The 23133-nt window shown below is 36.9% G+C and overlaps 1 protein-coding gene across 3 annotated transcripts in view; it reads left to right on the top strand.

The window, feature by feature from the left end:
• Positions 1-81: 81 nt before the first annotated feature.
• LIX1 (limb and CNS expressed 1) overlaps positions 82-23133 on the top strand; it is a 62460-nt gene continuing 39408 nt past the window's right edge. Inside the window, exons 1-9 of one of the 3 annotated variants that reach the window (XM_019816992.2) lie at positions 82-2939; positions 4475-4540; positions 4756-4858; positions 6944-7142; positions 7339-7429; positions 8244-8311; positions 8432-8480; positions 9902-10031; positions 10236-10381. In XM_019816992.2, the coding sequence (XP_019672551.1) occupies positions 10000-10031; positions 10236-10381 (178 nt within the window). In that variant the 5' untranslated portion in view covers positions 82-2939; positions 4475-4540; positions 4756-4858; ... (3 more) ...; positions 8432-8480; positions 9902-9999. 3 annotated transcript variants of the gene reach the window in all.

Genomic DNA, 23133 nt, shown 5'->3' with positions numbered 1-23133 from the left:
CCTCCAAATATTTTAGATGATTAGTCAATCTGCTAAAATCTGTTTTTTAAAATAATCTTTATTAGGAATATTTGCATATTTAAAAAAAAACTAAATTTCACTATTTGTGTTGCTTTTTGTTCTCTACCAAAAACAAATAGATTCCATGGTATCAAATCCCAGTTTTTCCACTTGCTAATGTAAAGAACTTTAAGCAAGTCGTATATGTGTCTCTCTCCTTTTCCACCTCAATTTTCTTACTAGTTACAATTGGATTTGTAACTATTTAATAGGGTTGTTTTTAGGACTAGGTGAGATAATACACAGAAGCACTAAGAACAATGCCCAGCACTTTGTAAACATTCATTAAAGTATAGCTTTTAGAATGATACAATGATTGTAATCATGTTTAGCTTTCTGATACTCTGCTAACAATTTGTTTTTATTTTATTTAACCACTGGGAGAATTTACTGCCACCTGTTTTTCTTAGGCTTCAGTATTTTTTTTTTTTTTTTAGCGTTTATTAGAGAGAGATTATGGGCGCGATCTGGGGAGGGTCAGAGAGAGAGGGAAAGAGAGAATTCCAAGCAGGTTCCATGCTGTCAGCACAGAGTCCAACGCAGGGCTCAATCTCACTAATAACTATGAGATCATGACCTGAACCGGTATCAAGAGTTGGACACTTAATTGACTGAGCCACCCAGGTGCCCCAAGGCTCCAGTATTAAGGATCAGCCAGTGATGCATAATTTTGTTTTCCACTATTTAAATTGGTAATGTGGTCATGGGAACAGAAAGTTGCCGTAGTCTCACCAGTTTCCATATTTGTCCGTATTTATGCAGGCCTGAGCAGAAGTAGAAGAGTTAGGAGTATAAGGAGGTAGAAGGGATAAGGAATGAAAACCTCTTTCTAATATTCTTGGGTGGGTCCAAAACATGTTTTCACTTAACAAGTAAATAGTGCAGGGGAAAGAAAATACATAAGGCATTGTAATACAAAGACTTTGTAATCCAGTGAGATTGGAAGATGGGTGCTTAAGTACATCTACCGATGATATTCAAGTCTCAGCATCACCCAGTAGGCCAGAAGAGGGGCATCACCTATGGGAAAAAAATGACCACTAGATGGCAATGTCACTCCACAGTCACCAGCCAGAATGTCCTAAAATTACTTGCATCAGTGGTAATGATCTACTAGAGGAAATAACAGCAGATTTATTTCCAAGAATGATAAAGACAGCAGATTCCCTTTCACCTTTGTAAAATTCATTCTTCTATTTGCAAGACCTATCATTAATAAATACCTTTAATTACATAGACACAAGAAAATGTCCAATTCCCTTGAAAATTAACGCTAACTTGGAAAGTGTTTACCTAGCTTCAAATTTTAGGTGTGTCTTCACAGCATTTACTAAATAGATCTACTTTAAAGCATTTCAGTAAAATAATGTTGAAGACATCTTAATAGAACCATAGAATATTTATCTTGCAGTACATATTATATTTAGAGTATCAAAGGTAAACTGGGAATGAAACTATATGACATCTTCCTACTCAATTTTTATTCAGTTGATGCAGTCCACTTTTGGGTACCTACTACATAAACACTATTACTCTAGGAACTTTGAAATCTAAGTAAGCAGTTCTTATCCTGAATAGCCTCAGGTTTCTTGTGGTTGGCAGAACAGATACATCAAATGCATAAATCTAAGCAAATTATTCAGTGTCTAATCAGTGTCTAATATTTTTTTAATATTTATTTTTGAGAGAGAGCGTGAGCCAGGGAGGGGCAGAGAGAGAGAGATCTGAAGTGGACTCTGCTGACAGCAGAGAGCCCCCCCCATATGGGGCTCTAACTCCCGAACCATGAGATCATGACCTAAGCTGAAGTCAGATGATTAACTGACTGAGCCACCCAGGTACCCCTACTCACAATTTTTAAAAGATGTTTTTGAGTAGTCCTCAATTAGAAATTAGAATTTGGTCTATCAAACAAGATGTAACCCTCACATTTAAAACGTCCATAGTGAACAATGAGCAAAAACAATTTAAGTGTACTACTAATGTAGTCAAGACATGTACTGTGGTTAATAAAACACTTTGAGTCTGCGAGTTCCAAATTTAGATCCTGGTTCAACCACTTCCCAGACCTCAAGTGCCTTCTGTAACCTCTCTAACCTCACTTTTTTGATTTGTGAGATGAGGACATTTAATAGTGCCTGTCTTAGAATTATTATAAAAATTAAATAACACCTGTAAGGAGCTTAGCACAGTACCTGATACATGTTATATATTAGGAAGTATTTCCCAAATGATTTCAGATTACCAAAAGGAAGATTCTGGAGGAATCTTTTCTATTTCCAAGGTCACTGATATTTCACCTGTGATCTTTTTGGTGCTGTTTTCATCTCAACGTACAAATGCTTTGCTTGTAACCTTGCATCCTCTACTTGTTGCTCCCACTAAATAAGTTTTTCCTATGAGATAATGCAGTTTATACTTGTGCTAAATAACTTTGTGATATGGGTAGCCGTGGGTCTGTTCTTTGGTGCCTAGCTGGCTGTCTTTGAGCTTTCTCCAGAACCTTAAAGATCTTTTAAGGCTACTAACTAGAAGATAATCATTCTTTTAGTCAAGTACTCAGTAAATGTTATGACAAAACATAGTTGTCTAGTTAAAGAACTTAACAGGTAAACCCGCAGCCCAGAGGTTTATCAGCCACTTCCACAAGGTGGAGGTATGAGTTCATTAGGTTCTCAGGGAGAACACTTCCCTGAGGTGTAAGTTTATTTCAAGTCGCATTCAATATTCTGGGTGGCTAAGGCTCACCATCTCCATTATTCTTCATCTCTCTTCAGAACATCTCCCTAGAGAGCATCAGGCCATATCTTAGTTTGACCTTGATTTGCTATATGAAGTTCTGGAACCATCTTATGCAACTGTAGCAGGCTGGGAATGAGGTAAAGTTCAAAATAACCGTGAGTTACACAGTTGTGTAATAACAAGGAGTGTAGGAATAACTCCAAAGTCTACAACACAGTGAGGGACTAATATTGTTACATTTTAAATGTAAGTTTTTCTTTTGTCTTACTATTTTAAATAATGATGACAATAAAATTAGTATTTTATGTAACATTTAGAATCAGATTATGTAGGCTTAATTCCATAAATAGGAGTGTGCCTCATAATACAAATAAAATATAATCCTTGGAATATTTGTCACAATATTACATGGTTCCATTTAAAAAAAAGTAACCACTTGAAATGAATGAATCCAATAAGGGTGATTACTATAACTGCTTTTAGTGGAAGAGGTTCAACTTACATTAGGAATAAAAATACAATATTAACCCGTACATTTTGCACGTGCTTGATGTTGTCTAAAGATACTGAGGAAGTATACAGACTTTTAAGATAAAATTTTTGTTGACCTAAAGCATCCACTATATTTGAAGAAACAAGATTAAACACATAACAATTAAAGGACAGTACAAAGTCAACTGTACTGAAAGCCTGACACCATTGATCTCACTGAGGAACCTCCAAGGACAGTGGATAAGTGAAAGTTCAGAGTGATTTGGTGAATTATAGGGAAGAGGGATTTGGTTGAATAGGTAGATTAAAAAAAAGAGCTTGCAAAGAGGAAATCATGCAGAAGACAAATAAATATAGTGTGCTATGGTTGGGAAAGGGGTATTGTGCAGCAAATGACGAAATTAAAGATTATTTTAAAATTTTTGTTAGAATTTACCTTGATGTATTGGAAAGGAGCGATTGTAGATTTTGAGCAGTAATGATTTGATTTTAAAGGGGGTGGTGAGGCACCTGGCTGGCTCTGTTGGTAGAGCATGTAACTCTTGATCTTGGGATCATGAGTTCAAGTCCCACATTGGGTGTAGACATTATTTAAAAATTAAAAAGAAAAAAAAATTAATTAAAAACTAAAAATAAAGGGGATGGAAAGGGGAACTAGGGAAACTTTGTCAGTGTGGGTAGATTGGAAGGAATCTTGAACAGAAGCTAAAATGTTGCCCAGTATTAAGGTTTAGACAATCTGGGATAGAATCTTACTATTATACTGGAGGTGTAAACATTCTTGATTAGTTTGTTTTTATTTTAGAGATGAGAAAACATTTTTAGATGTAAAATTACTTGCCCAAAATCACATGGAGTGAATAGGGTTGGGAGTAAGTGGGAGGAAAAAATGGAATTGGTAAGTACCAGGAAGGTGAAAGGTAGAAAAACCAGAGTATCTGTGGTTTAGAACTTGGTATCCAGCCCAGGGGTCTCTTTTGCAAAGTCACTAAGGTCCACAAACTTTGACTTGTCTTCCTGGTGTTGTGGAGGTATGAGAGGAGACAGTCCTTACAACCAGGTCCAGGTTTTGAGTCCTATTCTCCACAAAATTTCCTCCCTTTTTAGAAAATATGTTGGGTTTTTTTTTGTTTGTTTGTTTGTTTGTTTTTCCATGATAAGCCTTTCATTTTTCTCACAGGCCCAAGAAAACCGATATCAGTAGACTGAAGCTCTGCCTGGAACATTTCTGGTTGTTCATGAGGAGGTAGGAGGGGATTAAGGTGGTGAGGTGGGGAGTAGTACTTTTTCCTTGAGCTCAAAGCTACTGAGGTACCTGGGGAGGATCAGAAGAATGTATCATTCTCTAACTTGGTCTTTCTCTAGTTTTCAATTCATAGAAACATAGGCCCCCTTTGTATGCAGTTTTCTATTCCTCTTTCAAACAAATTTTGAAAAGAAATATTTCTTCTGTGTCAACAGGATACATGCTAAGTGCAGTACTCTAATAGTGACTGCAAAGGAAGTGAAATGGAAATTATAGTTTACAATGTGAAATGGATGGGCGCGAGGCTTTTATCTTAATGTAAGCATATCCATAAATATAGCCTGAATTGAATTAAGAGTATACTAATGATGCAATCTTTACAGGAAGTTTCATCTAAAATATATGGAGCTATGAAGTTAGTGGCTTGCTTGAACTTAGTTGATAGCCATCAACTAATCTCAGGTTTAAGTCATTTATTTACAGCCAATAAACATTCTTCCTGGGTTTGTTTTAATCTAATATTAATATATTTTTTTTGTAGTCTAGGTTTTCATTTTACTTTGCTCATTACTGTTGCAAAGATTTAAACATTCCAAAGAAGTCATACCCCAGAAACATGACCATCTAAAGGAAAAAAAAAAAAAAAATGTTAGCTTCAATTAGTCTATCCGTTCTTTAAAGGAGACCTCAACTCTTTGCGTTTGACGAGAGGCTCAAAGACTCAGCTGGAGTTCAGACACCTTTTTTAGGATCAATCTGATCACTTTATAGCCACAACCTGTGTAAATTTTTTCTTCAACACGCAGCAAAATAAACTCCTGTACTGGATAGCAAAAGGTAGGGGGAGGGGATGGTTCCTGTGAGAAAATGCAAGGAGCGGGAGAGGAGCCCTAGTTATTACTAGATAAACTTTTATGAAAGAAAATATTGTTGTAAAATCCACTGGAAAAAGTCACTCCCAAAACAAAAAATGTTAAACTGTTTTTCTTTTTCTTTCAAAATATATATTATGCTGGAAGTCAGCCAGCCACAGTTAACAGTAATATGTTCAGTTTTCCACAGAACACATACCTAATGACCCAAGGGCTTGGCATCAATATCTCCAGTCTTGTAAATGAACATTCAAATTCTCTCACCTTACTAGTAAAACCTCCTCTGGTGATATCTTTGGCCTCTAAAGTATTTCTTAATCAATTTTTACTTCTCTTCCAGGACCAAATACCAAGACAGAGCTGGGTAATTGGTTACTTAAAATAGTCAAGATGACATGGGCTCATTCAGGCCCCCAAATATATATATGTAACAGAAGGTTTGGATAAATGGATGTACTTTCATTGTTTTTTCTGGTTAAAAGTGTTGATTCTAACTGCCCTGACACAGATAAAGAGCAGTTCACTAGCAGTTTTATCTTGTGGGGAAGGATATTATTTTAAGAAAGCATTTTTTATAATATTGTATGAAAATGAAGAGACGTATATTCTTTTAATCTGTGAATGGGATATTAATCAATTTTCTACTTACCTTTTCACGTAGTTAAACAGATTAGTACTTACTGGTGATTTCCTAAATGTAGTGAAATATCAGGGTAAATATGTCTGAAATAAAGTTATTTTATGTTACCTGTGTCTTTTGAATTTGTCAGAACTTTTGTCAGAAGTTGCCTTTCCAACTGACCCTCTCATGAATACCTTGATTCAAATATCTCATTGACCTTTCCCAGTTAAGAGTTAACAAAGTTGATGTTAACCAGCTATTCATTCTTCCTACTGGTGTCTTTAGTTTTGTTTAGCTAACACTAAACAGTCGTTAGTTATTACCTCAGCAAAGTCACTTTCTTCAGGGCCTTGCCCTTCTTCACCCTCCAGAACACCCCTAGAAACGGTCTTGCACATAGGCAACCCTTGACCCTCTTGTGCCAATCCAGCTCTTAGGGCCTTCCACCCATCTCCCATTGGAATCTGGATGGATCTGCTATGTTCCCCATTGTTTTTGTAAGGGATTTACTCTCTCTGTTTATTTAACTGCATGACTTGAATTATTTTTCATTTTATTTACTTTATCTTAAATTGTAAATTTTTTTTTAATTTTTTTTTCAACGTTTATTTATTTTTGGGACAGAGAGAGACAGAGCATGAACGGGGGAGGGGCAGAGAGAGAGGGAGACACAGAATCGGAAACAGGCTCCAGGTTCTGAGCCATCAGCCCAGAGCCTGACCTGGGGCTCGAACTCACGTACTGCAAGATCGTGACCTGGCTGAAGTTGGACGCTTAACCGACTGCGCCACCCAGGCGCCCCTTAAATTGTAAATTTTTAAGAATCAAAGCATTAGCAAGTAAGTGAAGAAATTATTTCAGAGAAGATAATCTTCCTGAATTTCAATCAGTGTCTTCTCCCTTCTTTAGGTACTTGATCCTCTAGAGATGAGTAGCTATAAGTTGGCTCAGGCTCAGTTACTGCAGTGGAGTCTGCATGCCTACATGCCTGGAATCTCACCATCTTCACTACAGCCTCACCTACAGGCCCATTCTCCTGTTTCACCTACCCCAGGCTCCTCCAGGACAGAACAGATCATGAAGTGAGGGGGCACAGAGGATAGTGGAGGTTCTTTCCTGTTTTTAACTAACGATGATTCTTTCATGCATTTATTATGTGTTTTAACATTCTGGGTGTTATTTCAATTGGTGACCCCCACTTTCTTATCATTTTTGTACCTGTAATGAACTACTTAACAAATATATTACTATAATGATAGGAATAAATTTTCTTTTCCTTACCAGCAAAATGATTGTTTCCACAGACGTTTTTGCTGCATTGTGCATGAAACGGTACAAAATATACCACCTTGATTTCTCATCTTCTCAAAGAGTTCTGTACTCCCTGGGAGCTTAGTAAGTGTGCTATTGCACTGAGTCTTTCCCTTTTACCATTGGGTGATAAGTTTTGATCACTAAATATATCAGTTGGATGGCATTTCTCACACATCTGAGTAGCATTCTAACAGGATTTGTAAAAACATCATTTTGGTTTTCACTGTAGTCCTCTACCCTTGTTTTAATACCTAAGTTTTGCTTTTGGCATATGCCTACAGTTGGCTGAGGTTGACAGTGAAATCTAACATGTGAACTGTAGAATCTGTACTAAATAGACAGGGGTATCTTAGGTTTTTCCCACCTCCCTCATATACTTTCTACATTAAAGACATAAAAGGGTGAGAAACCCCTGAGTTGTTAGTTTAAACTGTCTTACAGTAACACTCTAGAGTGAGAAGTCTTTATGGATGGGCAAGGAATAAATGCTTAGCAGAGGATTTAGAAAACTTCTGTTGAAGCATTGGGCCTGATCAGAAAGAAGAAACTATACTATCCAACTAGAATTCTTTTTTAATTTTTTAAAATATAACTCAGTAAATATCATGATATTTTTACAAAGTTATCTTTGCAAAGCCGTTTTGGAGTTCTCTAAGCAGACACTCAGTTTGTCTTTAGAAAAATCTTGTGGAAGTTGAAAGTTAATTTTCTTAACAAATTCTTACCTTTCATTTTAGTTAGCGTTAGTAATGAGTATCTTTGGGCTGTTTTGTTTTGTTTTATTTTGTTTGTTTTTGGATTTTTATTGTGTGTGTGCGTGTGTGTGTGTGTGTGTATGTGTGATGAGTATCTTTGAACTCACCATATTAATTTGTGTTTCTTATATTGTTGAAAGGATATGAAGTTTACTATGGGATTAGAAGTGATCTGTTTGAAGACCAGTCCAGCTTTTAGGAAATAAGTGTAAGAGTTTTCAGAAAGCTATAGTGTGTGAAAATATTTGTGGTCATTTGTAATATAGCTACAGAATCATAAATGTTAGATCTGAAAGAAAGCATTCAGCTCAATCCCCTAATTTTCTAGATGAGGACTGTGAGCCCAGAGAAGACATGACTTCTTCAAAGTTATACAGGTAACAAATATCAAATCCTAGATTTTACTAATACAAAATTCAGTATTCTTTCCATCACAATACACAACCAAAATATTTTTATGTACTACTAAAGATAAGCCCATAAAAAGTCTATTTATTGACCAAAATCTCGGCATCGACCAGTTTTACATTATCAGACTCGCTCCTTTGAGAATTCCTGGCTCTCTAATGGGAACCTTATATGTTTTGGTTTCCAATTCAGTATCACACTGAAAGTACTTTCATTCATTTATACTTTGTGTCCAATCAATGTATTTTTTTTTTTTTATCTACAAACCATCTAGCTTCTCTTTTAAATTATAAGCTCATGAATGGCAAAGATGCTGATGATTTCCTATTTGGTGCAGCCCATGTAAAGTAAAGTACACTTTGGAACCCTAAATAAGTGTCTTAACATGTAGTGCTACTTCTTTCACATCCTTTTTTATAATAATATCTTTGCACAGTGGGGCAGCCCCATGTCTCTGTCATATGTGACATATATTTCCTGTGGACATTTACTAAGTAATAGTCATTATGATAAGACTTATTATTACAGCACCATTTCTTCTGTTTCCTTTTATTAAGCCCACCCGTATTCTACCATCTAGCTGAAGAAGCCTATTGCATGGAAAACATTTTACTTTTATTTTGTCATTAAAGGACTGTTTTCAGTTAATCATGCAACACAACATAGTTATGGAATCTGGAAATGGGAGAGCAATCTCTTGTGCCAACTCCGAAAAAGTATTTTAAATAAAAGTAAAGTAGTCCTTAACAAGTCTTCAATAAACTATCATAGGTTATAGCCATTAAAATCAGTTCTTTTATATGTGGTATGAATCCTAATTATTGTAATGGAATCTCATGACATGTTTATGTCTCCTGTGGAAAGACTATTTAACCTTGTCGTGAGTGGTATGGGAAATAGAGAAAGAATCTATTAAGGTATGTTAGTAACTACCTATATTCTATTGAAAAAAAATATATATTTTTGCTTCTTCTGAAATTTTAATAGAAAGAATTAGCACGAAATAAAAGGAAGTGAATAATATCAGAATTCATTAAACTCAATCTTGGGAATGATTTTCCTTGAAGAGTCAAAACAAAAACAAACATTCCTAGGCAAGCCAAAAGACAGTACCAAGGTTTTATTTGCCACTACCCATCATAAGTGACAATAACATGGGTGATGGGGAAAAAAAAAAAAGAAAAACAACTTTTAAACTTGGCTCCCAGAGAGATGCCCCTGAATTCAAATACCATAATCTGGTCCCTGGCTATATCCATACTCTTTATAGCACTTCTTTACCAAAGAAGAATTTAGATTATACTAATTCTGAACTGAAAGTCCTGAGCTGGAAATTTCTTTGTTACTAAGGTAATTTCTTTGACAAATAACCTTCTTGATTTTATACCAGGGGACAGCACATTTGAAGATGGAGGACCAAAAAAATACCCAAGTCAGAAAGCTGCACACCATTCAGGCAGAATCTGGTTGGAGAGGAAAGCTGGTCTCATGATTAGAGAGCTTCCCCAGCTAGCCTGTAGGTGGGTGTGTTTAACAGAAGGAAGCAATGGGAACCCGCCTGTCAGCCAGCCTTTAGAGCTAATTAGCTCAGCATACAACAAAGATAAGTGAGCCTGGGAGGAGGGCCCCCTGAGGGGTCTTTAGATTCTGGGAAATGTCTGATTGGCAGATGTTAAAAGGGATTCTTTGGTAATCCTGTGCATCAATGAGCTGCACAAATTCAGTCCAGGACTGCAAGAATTCAGGCATGAGGACACTGTGCAGCAGGCTCACACAGGCAGACCCAAGATGGACAGAACCTTGGAATCCCTGAGACACATCATTGCCCAAGTCTTGCCTCACAGAGACCCGGCTCTAGTCTTCAAAGACTGTAAGTACTGAAGGGGAAAAAGTTTTCTGAAAATAGTCCTAAACGTCTAGTCACATCCTATTTAAGTATGATTTCTCCTAAATCTCTGTAGTCGTGTGCTGTGGTCTAAGTGATATTTAACTTGTTCCTGACTTCAGTCAGGAGAATGATTTCATTTCACCTACGGGTATTAGTTGCTGGGTTATTTTGTCAGTGATACATCTTGCTAACTGTTTGGAAGTCTTTCCTAACATATAAGCCTTGCCTAAGACTTAATGAACTCTTCCAGATGCTTTTTTAAATAAAACATGGCTGATTGCTAATGAGATTAAAACTAAAAATAACTTAGAAATGATAAATACTCTATATTTGTTAACCTGTTTCACCCTCCATAACATGTTAACTGTGTTAAGTCAAATATTGTGTTTGTCTGAAAATTTTTATTGCAAACAAACAACAATAAATCACCAGTGAGCTCTTAAATTTTGGTAACAAATTATAACACTTTAGTTAAAAGACCAATAAAATTAGCCTTCCCATATCTGCAATGTCCCTATCCCCCCAAAATCTAAACAGCTATGGCAAAGTTATTTCAAAATCTTTTTTAATGATTATGAAAAATAATTCAATCAAGCTTCCCAATTCTAGCAATACTATTATACCATTTGTCATGTAACTTAGTTTCTGGAACCAATTTGATTTTCTGCTGCTGCAAAACAGACTATCTTCATGTTGTATCTTATCTACAGTGAGTTTCATATTACAAAGGGCTTCTGAAATAGAATTTTGCTATGGAACTGCCCAAAAGGTAAAATGCATATGGAATTTTTTTTTTTCTTCAATAAGTTACAGCTTTCTTTGTGAATCTTGTTATGTTTGTCTCCATCAAAACATCAATGCTTTGGATTTTTGCTCTCTGATTGCTGAATAATGTTAGTTTCCAGATGTCCTTTTAGTTTATATTTCTCATATGTGTGATGAAGAAAAAGAAATGTTGGGCCATTTTATCCTATAAAATTTTCTTCTTAGAAATAAAATTGTAACCAGTATGCCCTTTAATGCATAGTGGAAGCCCTTTATTTCCTGCCTCTCTTCCTTCCTACCTTTCTTCCTTCTGTCTTTTTTTTTTAAATATTTTCTTCAAGCATATGTCAATAGCTATGCTAGACTAATGAAAATCACTCCCTCCCCCAGTCTAGCCTGGAGTCTATTCAGGTTTGGTGTGTTTCTTTAAGTGAAAAGGGAAGGAAAGAATGTCTTTCTCTTACAATAGCACTGAATTCACTAGTGAAGGGTAAAAGGGCTCTTGACCTGCTCAAAGCTTTGGATAAATTGTATAGAGCCAGGGGTCTTATACTGTGGATTTGGAGAATGGAAGCAGAAAAAAAAAAAAAAAAAAAAAAAAAAAGAAAGAAAAAAGAAAGAAAGAAAGAAAGAAAGAAAGAAAGAAAGAAAGAAAGAAAGAAAGAAAGAAAAAGAAATAGAGGAGCAATTTTTCACCAAATTTCTTGTCAATTCAAGAAGTTTACTCTGAAATTATATGGTCTACTTTTTAAGTTGAACTAAATCCCAGGAATTGTTTACAGTTTAGCCAAGAGAATAAAATAGAAAAAGGGTTAAAATAAAATATGCATTATGTTCTGTCATCCAGACCTTTGCAGGAACTCTTCTCTATGGAAAAATAAAGAAGTGTCCAATTTTATATATTTCATTCTTTAACATAGAACCCAAATTTGATCAGATAGCATTGTCTGTTTACCCTGGAATAAGCTGTACTCTGCAACTGCTTGCATGGCTTAATAGGTGTGAGTATTAAACTGCTGATCCTCTCCCTTCAGGTGTTTCTAATCTGAAAAATGACTAAATGAAAGTAAGCCAAATGGCAAATTTCTATGCCAGCGGTTTTTTATAACATTGAAACATCCAACCACTTACCATCCTCATGGAATAAATGGGAACAGGCTTACACACTTTCTGGAGCAGGACATCAAAAGTCTGCCTGGGGGTTATGCCATGCCTTGGCAACCTATCACGCACGTGCCAGAGTTTAGCACGTGGACTCATTTTCTTTGGCACACCCAAAAACTGCTGCCACCACACTCATCTTTTACACAGCTTGTAAAAAGCTGCCATCAGCCTTGAACAGCAGGTTCTGAGCAGCCTCCTCTCCTCCTAGTCACTCTTGGCCCCCTTTCCCCCAACCCAGTCCAGTCTCTTCCTGCTATAAGGAAAGGGCTAAGCACTGGAGCACATCACTGCCAAATCCTTAAGAAAAATTGCTACCTTGCTTTCCTGCAAGATGAAAAGCCAATCCAAGAATTTTTAAAACCCAGAACAGTTGAACAAAGGAGCATTAAAACACACACACACACACACACACACACACACACACACACACACCACATACTCTAAAAATGTTTTTCTTAATTTCTATAAATGCAAAGAAAGTTTTTTTTTTCTCTTCATTCTTCAGAAACACATAATACAAGGAATGTAAATGATCATTCAATTAATTTTATGCCTTCAGTGGCTTTTGGTTTGTTTAAAAACAAGCAATTGTAAATTGAATTTTCTCTTCAAGTTGGTCAGGAAAAGCACCCAGAGAATTTTCTGGTCTGAGATGGATACACATGGGGATAGTTATATTCATTTAAAGAAATATTATTTGGATGCTTTTCTTAGCATCCCAAGTGGCATTTTGCAATGAACTAAATCTCTCATTTGTTTTAGACAAGGTGTTCATCCAGCAATAGTTGCAATTTTTTTTAAATTTTCTTTCCTGGAAAGAAATGAATTCCATAACAATTTTTTTTCTGTTTCCCCCTATTTCACGTTTCAAATAAAAAACAATGCAAAGACATTTAAATAAGGTCAGCTCTCAATTTGAAATTTGCTCATCTAAGCTGACACTGGACTGTTCTCCACTACCTAAATGTCTCACATTTGTAACAAGTAGCACTAGGAATCTCTACACCACCATACAGAATCTCTTTGCTGAGAAATTAAGGCACATATCCATGTTGCCTTCCATTCTTGGCTTTGTGTAACATTCAGTTTCTTTTCATTTGTCATATGTCACAACCAAAGATGAGCTATCCTAAGAGCAGCCCTTGTCAGCTCTTTTGAGAGTGTGTGCGAGCTTACTATTTATTTACCACTGTTTGACAGTTCCTCATGTGCTTTCTCAAAGGAAATCCACATGATTTCAAGATGGCTGAACATTCAGATTCTTCTGAGTGTTAACTTTTCACATGACAATAACATAATATGTTTATCTGCCATCTTTGGGCTCTCTCTTTATCCATGCATAGTAATGCTAGGGTATCAAGTTCTCATCATGTGATGACAGGCACTATGCTAGGAACGTTTATTCACAACAAACCAGTAATGTAGGTATTATTGTTAATTATAGATGAGGGAACTGAGTCTCATGAAGTTAAGGTGTCTTGCCCAAGGTCATACTGTTAAATGAGTGATACAGCCAGAATTCAAGTACTGTATTCCAATTCCTCACCTTTAGCCACTACAAAACTACAAGACAACTATTGGCTCCCAGAGGTGTTATATAACCGTGTCATTTGTGCTGTTATAGGAAAATGGGGGAGGGGACAAGGGAGAGGATTGAAATGACCTCTTTTGGAAGTATGGAGGGAACCCACTAAATAGGCACATCTGAACAGGAATATGACAGGAGGGTCAGAGGGGAAGGGCATGTTTGATGAGAAAGAACAGCTTGTCCATAGAAGCTAAGGCAATACAAAAACAAGGCATTAGGGGAGGTGGAGACAAGGTGGTAAAGGCAGGTGGAATGATGCAGAAGTGCAGGCAACAGGGAGTCTTCAGAGTTAGCAGTGATCCTAGATTAGTTATGCAACTTTATGGTTTTATGTTGCATTGGGAAAAATATTATATTGACATCTTTTTGGAGGCACACTTCCTCATGCTAAGTTAGGGAGAATTTAACTTTTTCAATGGCGAAAATCCTTTTGCCTATTCAGGCAAGATGCAAGATGTGTGAATATAAACATGCCTGTAGTGAGAAATCACTTTGACTTAACTGAAAGCCCAAATCAAGTCAAACTTTATTAAAATAGATTGTAAAAAAAACTATCTTAGTTATCATTTAAGCCATGAGAATGTGTTAGTTTCCAGCATTGACTGATAAAGCGATGTTAGATTTCATTAATATGTTTTACGCCCAAATTTCATTGTGAAAAAATGAGACGTTTCCTTCCTAATCATTGCACAATTAGAAAATGTCTCACGTATTTGAGGTGCATTAACTTCCATTTGGGAAACGTTTTCCGGCATGAAAGGTTTTATTTATATCAGATAGGTGAATACTTCAAAAGGTTCATTTTTACCCTTTGAAAAAATTGGACCAGACTATAAAGTTATTAAAACCATGTTAGTAATCATGATTCTGGCTGTATGCAACCCAAGAGAGCAAAAATTCTCAAGAGTAAAGTATTTTCTCTATCCCATGCTTTTTAGTGGAGTTATCTGAAATCTATAAATTTGATGATACATTTATGGGTTTTGCATTTCACAGAAAGAAATGGAGTAGGATGTAAGGGATGAAGGTACTTATGCAGTAAAATCTCTACACATATTGCACTGCATTCCACCACAAAGTGTGCCTAAAAGAATATGGTTAAAAAAAAAATCTCACTGCTCACTAGCTTATTTCGGATTAATGATTGAATCTTAATTACAATAATTTTAGCATCTAAACTGTGAAGCCTGTTGAAGCCTATTGAAATGCTAATTTTACTTTATTACAGGATACAACTAGAAACAATTATATAATTATACTAAGAAAAAATGCAGATTTTGGTTCAGCTATCAGTGGCATAAACACTGTTTCTTAACCCTTTTTACATTTGGTAGAATTTAAATACTAAAAGTATCAGCCCCAGAGGAAAACTTTTCAAAATGGGGAAAAAAAAAAAAAGTGGCTTCTTGATCACTTAATGGCCATCTGTCTTAATACATTTATTTCTTAATACATAAGTAAGATTTAACAAATCAAAACAAAATATGATCTATATCCATCCTGTGATCAAATCTAGAACTTCTTCATGGTCTGCTGTCTCATCTCAACATAGGTTTTTTTTTTTGTAGCAGTTAAGATTTGTTAGCCTGATCTCAACTTTAACAACTTCTGAAACTCATGTGTTAAGTTACAGCCCATAATAGGATACAGCTGCACAAGGGTGAGTTTCTAAGTCATGATTTTTCTGTTTAAATGATACGGTTTTACTGATTATGTGCTACAGATTGATTTAAGAAATGTAAGACAACTTTAGAAGCCTTTCATAAAAGAATCTTCTGTATTTAATACATTTCATATTGAAGTTTTAACCCCAAAGGCTCTTACTTCTTTGCCTCCATGTTCAAATACTCATATAAGTTTAGTCTGTCAAGGTAGTTAAAACAATCTTATTTTAAATTAAAAAGAAATTAAAAGATTTTAATTGAAAGTTGAATATTGACAATTGTCAATAATATTGACAAAATATTACACTCCCTGTAGTTCTCTATATTCTTTCTCTTGTGTCCATGGAATGCTATTTGAATTATGGTTTGGCTTTTTTTTTTTTTTTTTTCCTGCTGCGATGATAATCAGTTGATCCCTATTTTCATCTCATCCCATCAGGCAGCTGTGGGAACCCGTCATTTAGTCACCACTCCTTTGGCCCTTATGGCCTATATTATATAGTTTACATTTCTCTTGTGCAATATGAGTTGTAGCTTTGCTAGCATGTTTTTGTCCACACCTAGGTTGGATGTCCCAGGAGGGCAAAGCCATACCTTGCACTTCCATGTGCTCTCCCACAGGGTCAGGCACCTAGCAGGTGCACAAAAGACATTTTTGGTTGCTGATTGATTTGTTTTCTTCCTCACAAAAAGAGGAGAATATTTTTCCTATTGTCAGGTGTTCTCCTTTATTATAAAATAAACTGTACCTGAACCTTCTAAAACATCATACAGTGATACCTGAAACACAGCCTAATTGCATGCATGGTTAAACTGACAACCATATGAAATAGGATGGAGGAAAAAAGGACTCTGGAAATAAACACCCTCTTCAAACAACTTCCCCAGAGCACTGCCTGGGGTTGGTCATGGTAGAGCACCTCCAATCATTCCATATTCCACATTGGCACAATAACTTAGATTACCAATCCTTATATTCATCCTCAGGGCCTAACCTCAACCCTGGGTCACCAAAGGCCTTGCACCATGCTCTTTAGGGCCAAACTCTGTCTATGCCTCATACTTTACATAAACCCTAGTTAGACAGCTATTGCAGAGTCATGAAAGGCTTTTTTTTTTTTTAATGTTTATTTACTTTTGAGAGAGAGGAGTGGAGAGGGGCAAGAGAAAGGGAGACACAGAATCGGAAGCAGGCTCCAGGCTCTGAGCGGTCAGCACAGAGTCCGATGGAGAGCTTGAACTAAGAGCCGTAAGATCATGACCAGAGCCAAATAACCAGCTGAGCCACCCAGGAGCCCCGTGAAAGCATTCTTATAATGACTACACCTAGGAAAAGTACATTATACACCTAAAGCCACATCTGCACAGATTGAGCATTTTAACTAAACAGAATTGGTCAGCAAAGCAACCAGTGTTTTTTTTAATCTTTGATTAGTTATCTAAAATTAATAGTCCTACAAAGTCTCTTAAATACAGTGTAATGTCAGTGCCTAATGGAACATGAGAAAGATATATACTTCCTGATTGATTAAATAGATTACATCAGGTTTTTATTCTATGTAGCTTTGTGATTGGATGACATCATCTGACCATGATGCACGTATAAACCACACATGTGAACTCAGGCATGCTGCTGATGCTGTTTAATTCTGGTATACTTCATGATCTTTTATTTTATTTTAATTTGTCTTTGTGATTCACTTTGGCTCCTTCATAGTCTTTCCCCTTTGCCTTCTTTAAAAAAATGACTCAGTACTTCCAAAGATATAAAAAATAAATGTCATTTACTTTAAAATTTTGTAATGTTTATTTATTTTTGTTTAATTATTTTTGAGAAAGAGAGACAGAGTGTGAGCAGAGAGAGAGAGAGGGAAACACAGAATCTGAAGCAGGCTCCAGGCTCCAAGCTGTCACCACAGAGCCCAATGTGGGGCTTGAAGTCACAAACTATGAGATCATGACCTGAGCCGAAGTCAGATGCTTAACCAACTGAGCCACCTAGGTGCCCCCAAAATAAATGGTATTTAAATGTCTCCCCAAATGATATACAGTTCAGTAATTTTAAATTCTGAAGGTCAAAATTAAGCCAAAAAGAATGAGATACTTTTTTTGTACATTTTATACAATCTCCCAAGAGGTTAACTTTGTAAAACAACCCAAAGGATCATTTCAAGAAAAATGTTCAGGGAAGAGCATGGGGACCACAGCAGAAGAAAAGAAAAAGCCAACAAAAGGAGAAACACAACCGGCTTTCCAGCTGCTGAAGGAGCTAGGCACTGATTCAAGTGTATTCCTAAAGGAAAGTTCCTCTCCTGGGAACAAAGTAATACTCCAAGTTGTCTTAGTCCTGCTGTGTAGCTGTGGCTACCTTTGAAAGAGTGTCTACACATAAGAAAAAGGGGCCCAGGATTCCTACACGTTGTACCCCACCTGACACACAAGCTGTGCCAGCAGGATTCCACTGGCCAGATCAAAACCTGGCAGAACCTGAGGATGGTTATAAATAATGAGACAACTAGGTCTGTTGGTCAGTGTCCTGCAGTTTACCAAGCCAAATGCAAGACCCAAAGGTATCCCATTTTACTACCCATTTGGCATGAATCATAAATTGGCATCACACCTTGAGCTTGCCCCTTAGATTATTTGGGGGATCTTTTTCTATTTGTCATCAAAAAAACTAAGAAATCACATTTGGCAAGAGCAAGCTGTACGTGATTGAACTGCTAGAATAGAGAATACTAATTAACTTTATTTTATTTTTTTTTTTAATTTTTTTTTTCAACATTTATTTTTGGGACAGAGAGAGACAGAGCATGAACGGGGGAGGGGCAGAGAGAGAGGGAGACACAGAATCAGAAACAGGCTCCAGGCTCCGAGCCATCAGCCCAGAGCCCGACGCGGGGCTCGAACCCACGGACCGCGAGATCGTGACCTGGCTGAAGTCGGACGCCCAACCGACTGTGCCACCCAGGCGCCCCATAATTAACTTTATTTTAAAATATCACCTGCTAAGGCTAATTTAATTAAAGATTATATTAAAATATTGCATAACATAAATCCATCTGTTTAGAGGCAGAGAATCAATTTAAAAATATGTTAATCATCTTGAAAGCCTCTTAATGATTTATCCTTAAATGGTAGCCTTTCCAATTTGTCTTAAACTGTTTTTGGCAAGTGATATTTTACCCAGCTAGAATTTTTTCTCTGTAAGGCAGAAAAGAAATTGGTTCTTTTTTTCTGGTAGATTTATAACATACTTTTAAGATCCCTTTTTGTTAGAAAATGAATCTTTTCCACTTAGGACTTATCTCATATTAGGTAGTTGAACTGGGCAACAAACTATAATGTTTCTATTTTCCTGAAGCATAAACAGTCATTAAGCATTAATTTTAAGTGAAAGTTAGCCCCTGTCATGTTTGCTAAAAGCAGTTGTATTGCCTTTAGCATCCATTATAAAGTGAATAATATGGACAAACATCTCTGTTTCCAGATTTTGAGATGTAGCATTTCATCCACTTATTTTCTGGCTATTATGAAGCTTTGTCTTTACCAGCAAATAGTATCAAAAGAGGCCTCCCTTTACCATTTCTGAACTTTTTGCATATTTTGGAAATAAATAGCACAATGTGTACAATTAGAGAATTTTCAGACTTGCAGACTTTTTTTTTAGAATGTTTAATGATATGGTTTCCAACCCAGGAACGATCAGTTTCAAAGATGCCACACGCAAGCATATAATCATGCCTTTTTCTTTCTTCCATCACCTTCTCTAACCACAAATAATAGCTAATGCTCTAGTGCTATGTGTGAGGCTCTATTCTGACATTTCCCACTTAAGCCTAACAGAAACTGTGTAGTAAGTACTGCATGTTACAGTTAGAACTGGAGTAGTTAAGTAGGTACCTTTGACTGGTAAAGACAGGATTCAAACCCAGGCATTCTGACTCCAGGTTCCATGATTTTAACTACTGAGTAAACTGCCTGCCAGTTGATAAAAGGTGGAGAGAGAAGACACAGTATACATTTTTTTGTGTTTGAACCAGTGTCTGTATTTGAGGATTCTTCTATAACACGCTCTGTAATCCTTGGGCCTTTACATTCTATACATCTCAAAATGCCCATATGAAAACATAGATCATTTCTCCCTATTGGCATCTGCATCGCACGCATCCAATCCGTGAAAATGACAAGCTCCAAATTTGTAGGATAAAAGCCCTCTGAGTGTCTGGTTATTGATGATCTTATCTGAAGGGGATTTGTGCTTCTTCCAGGCTGCAGAATGAGCCCTCTCTCGCCTGCCTCATCTCCTACCCACTTCTCATAGATTTTTATGCCCGAACTCCTCCCAGAAACCCTCTCTTTGGTTCACTCAGATGTACAAGAGCAGCCATACATTCTCTCCAAGTGTCTGTGCTTGTGTCTTCATGGATGGAGTCACCACAAGCAGCACAGCACCTTAGGCAAAGACAAAGGGCAAGGGACTCTGTGCTCCTGCCTTTCTCACCCACTCGGGTAAAGCTGGGGCACTAGAACAGTGGGGTTGATTTCCAGTTATTAAAGGAAGCTAAGTCCTCTTACCCTGTCTCCTATCAAATCATACCCCTTTCCTAATGGCACCCTTTCCTATGCCCTCTTAAACAATTCCTTGGCTGACACATTATTTTTCTTACTCTGTTTGTCAAGCCATCCTTACTCCTTGGAGAGCACAGCTTCTTTCTCATCATGGTCTATATCTCATTCTTCTGAAGTGGCTCAGCTTAGGCCTTCCTCCAGGGCAGACTTTTCCTGAACTTTTCAGTCCACATTCATTTGCTTTCCCCCTGTGTGGATTGAATTCTTGTTCCATAAATTTTTAGGTTTTAAATATTACTTTAAAAACATCTCTGTTCTACAATGTAGCACTCTTAATATTTTCTTCACCAATTATATTATCATATATTATTTCTGCAATCAAACTGTAAATTGTTATGGGAAGAAGCCTGTTATGAACTTCTTTTTTAAATCCATATCATCAAGGTCATGGTCATCAGATAAACTATGCCAGTCAGTACACATTGCTTGTTAATTATGTTCCACTAATGCCAGAAGCTACTTTCAAATCCTTTTCAACACATTGCTCTAGGCAAGTCAGCGTAAGTGTGTTTGAGTTGGCACTCCAAGACAAAATTACTTACCATCTCTATTCAGGGTCTTCCTAAACTCTACTTTTTAAGAAAGTGAAGACCTTGTTACAAAGTGAATAACAATCATGTGTCTACTCTGACCAGGCTTCATCTTTCTGCCCCTACTCCACCATCTCCAGCTGAGGCATGGCTGCCACCACCAGATCCATGCTGTGTGAGCACCACAGTGGTTCATACATGAAACCTCCTATTCTAGAAGGAAGTCTTGACCTCTCTAGGAATTTTAGTGACTTCACCTACCTTCTACACACTCATTCAGTTGCACTCAAATAGTTCAGAAAGGTAGAGTTTTCTTATATGCCAAGTGAATTCCACAATTGCTTCCAGATGAATAGCCCTGTGGTGTATACCAAGAAGGCTACAGAAAAGAATGAACCAGAGTCCCTGCCCTCCAGAATCTCACAGTCTGCTGTGAGTTAAATAACAGAAAACTGTATTCTGTAAGATGAATGCATTTCATTCCTCTAGCCAGAAAGAAGTCCAGCCAAGTCTGACTTTATCAGTTTAGCCTGAACATCACATCCATTTCATTAGCATGGTTTAGAGGAGATTAAGTGCTAAGACACAAGGCCACTAATGGAATGAGAGCTCAGGAAAGGAGATCCATATGGGCTGGAACCCATGAGTAAGGCATGATAGAATAGGTGGTATTTCCTCTGAAGTATGGGAGTAAGTTGGATGGATAGAGGGGAGGAGCAGAAACAACACTCCTGGGAGAACTTGAACCAAAGGACAGGTAAAAAAATAAGAACTATATGTTCAGGAACAAGTAAAGACACTGCTTTGCTGAAACTGATTGGGGGTTTCTATAGAAAAGATCAAAGGTTGTATGGTAAAGGTATTCCACATTGTTGGACGTCTTCACTGGTCATCTGCCTTCTGTGAAATCCTTAATGCTCATCTTTTTATAATCAAAAAGAAAGCTTGAGGAAGGGAAAAATGAAATCCTCATTTATGAAAGATTTTTTTGGAGATAGAATTACCAGTCTGAAAACTCTGTCATATTCAAATTTCAAAACACAATGACAAAGAAAGTAGCCACACTAATAATGCCTATAAATTACAGTGCAAATTGTCTTGTTGATACACAAAATAATCAAAACTTCCGAAGTGGTTTATGTTAGTTCAGGCTATTGCAACAAAATACCATAGACTGGTTGGCTTAAACAACAGAAATTTATTTTCTCATAGTTCTGAAGGCTGGGATGTCCAAGATCAAGTTTTCAGCATATTTGCTTCCTGGTGATAGACCTCTTCCTGGCTTGCAGATGGCTGCCTTCTTGCTGTATATTCACATCGCCAAAATAGGAAGCTCTGGTGTCTCTTTCTGTTCTTATAAGGGCACTAACCCCATCATGGGGGCCCCAACCCAATGACCTAATTTAAACCTAATTACCTCCCCAAAGCCCCATCTTCTAATACTATCATCCTGGAGGTTAGGTCTTTAACATATGGATTTGGTGATTGGGGGAAGGAAGGATAGGTAACAGGCACAAATATTTAGTCCATATCAGGGTCAATCACTTGTGTCTGAGAAAGCAATTTGGGGAAATGCAAAGGATTAAGAAGTTTGATGTGCACAGTAAATTCAGAGGTTTAATTCCTTTCTTTACTCTCAGATGTTATAAACTGATAGAAGTCACAAAAAAGAGCTAAATTTCATGCTATTATTCTTAGGCCCTCCCCAACATTTCTCTCTCCTTCTACTCCTCTCACACCCCTAGTCTCAGCCATTTGATATTCTATTTCTTTGTAGTAATTTTACCAGTTTAACATCAGTTACCTTAAAAAACATAAAACCACTGATGACCTGTGGGTATTATACTGTGAACTAGGAGGGCTGCTCAGTTTGTCTTGACTCCAGCATTAGGCAAATTGTTAACCATCTACCTTATCCCAGTCTAGCTGAGGATGCACTACCTCTCTCATATTGTGTCCAGATTCACTGTGGATGATCAATTTATCTTGTCCTGGCTATGGATAAAGACCTTTTTCTTTAGTGTCCATTAAAACAAAGTAGAAAGTTAAAAAAAACAAAACAAACTTTACTAAACTTTGAGAGGAATAATGCATAACCAAAAATGATATGTTCCAAACTATAGCCTCTTGACATTAAGATGGAGGGCATAATCAGGCAGAGAATTGACCTTGGCTTTTGCTCATGGCCCTCTGCCCAGGAAGCCTGTCCAAGCTCCTCATCAGTCTTTTTTCATTTCCTCTTCTTCCTCTTGTTTCTCTGTTAGTCATCCTTACTTGAAAGAAGGGACTAGAATGGGAGGCCCAGTAACTGCCCTCTCTGAGGTATACAATCAGTGGGTATTTACACCATTGCTTTAAACCAGAGCAAAGTGTTGGTTGAAGATTGGTCAT

This window comes from Felis catus, chromosome A1 (assembly GCF_018350175.1).
Source record: "Felis catus isolate Fca126 chromosome A1, F.catus_Fca126_mat1.0, whole genome shotgun sequence".
Lineage (NCBI taxonomy): Eukaryota > Metazoa > Chordata > Mammalia > Carnivora > Felidae > Felis > Felis catus.
This window is presented reverse-complemented; position numbering and strand designations above follow the sequence as displayed.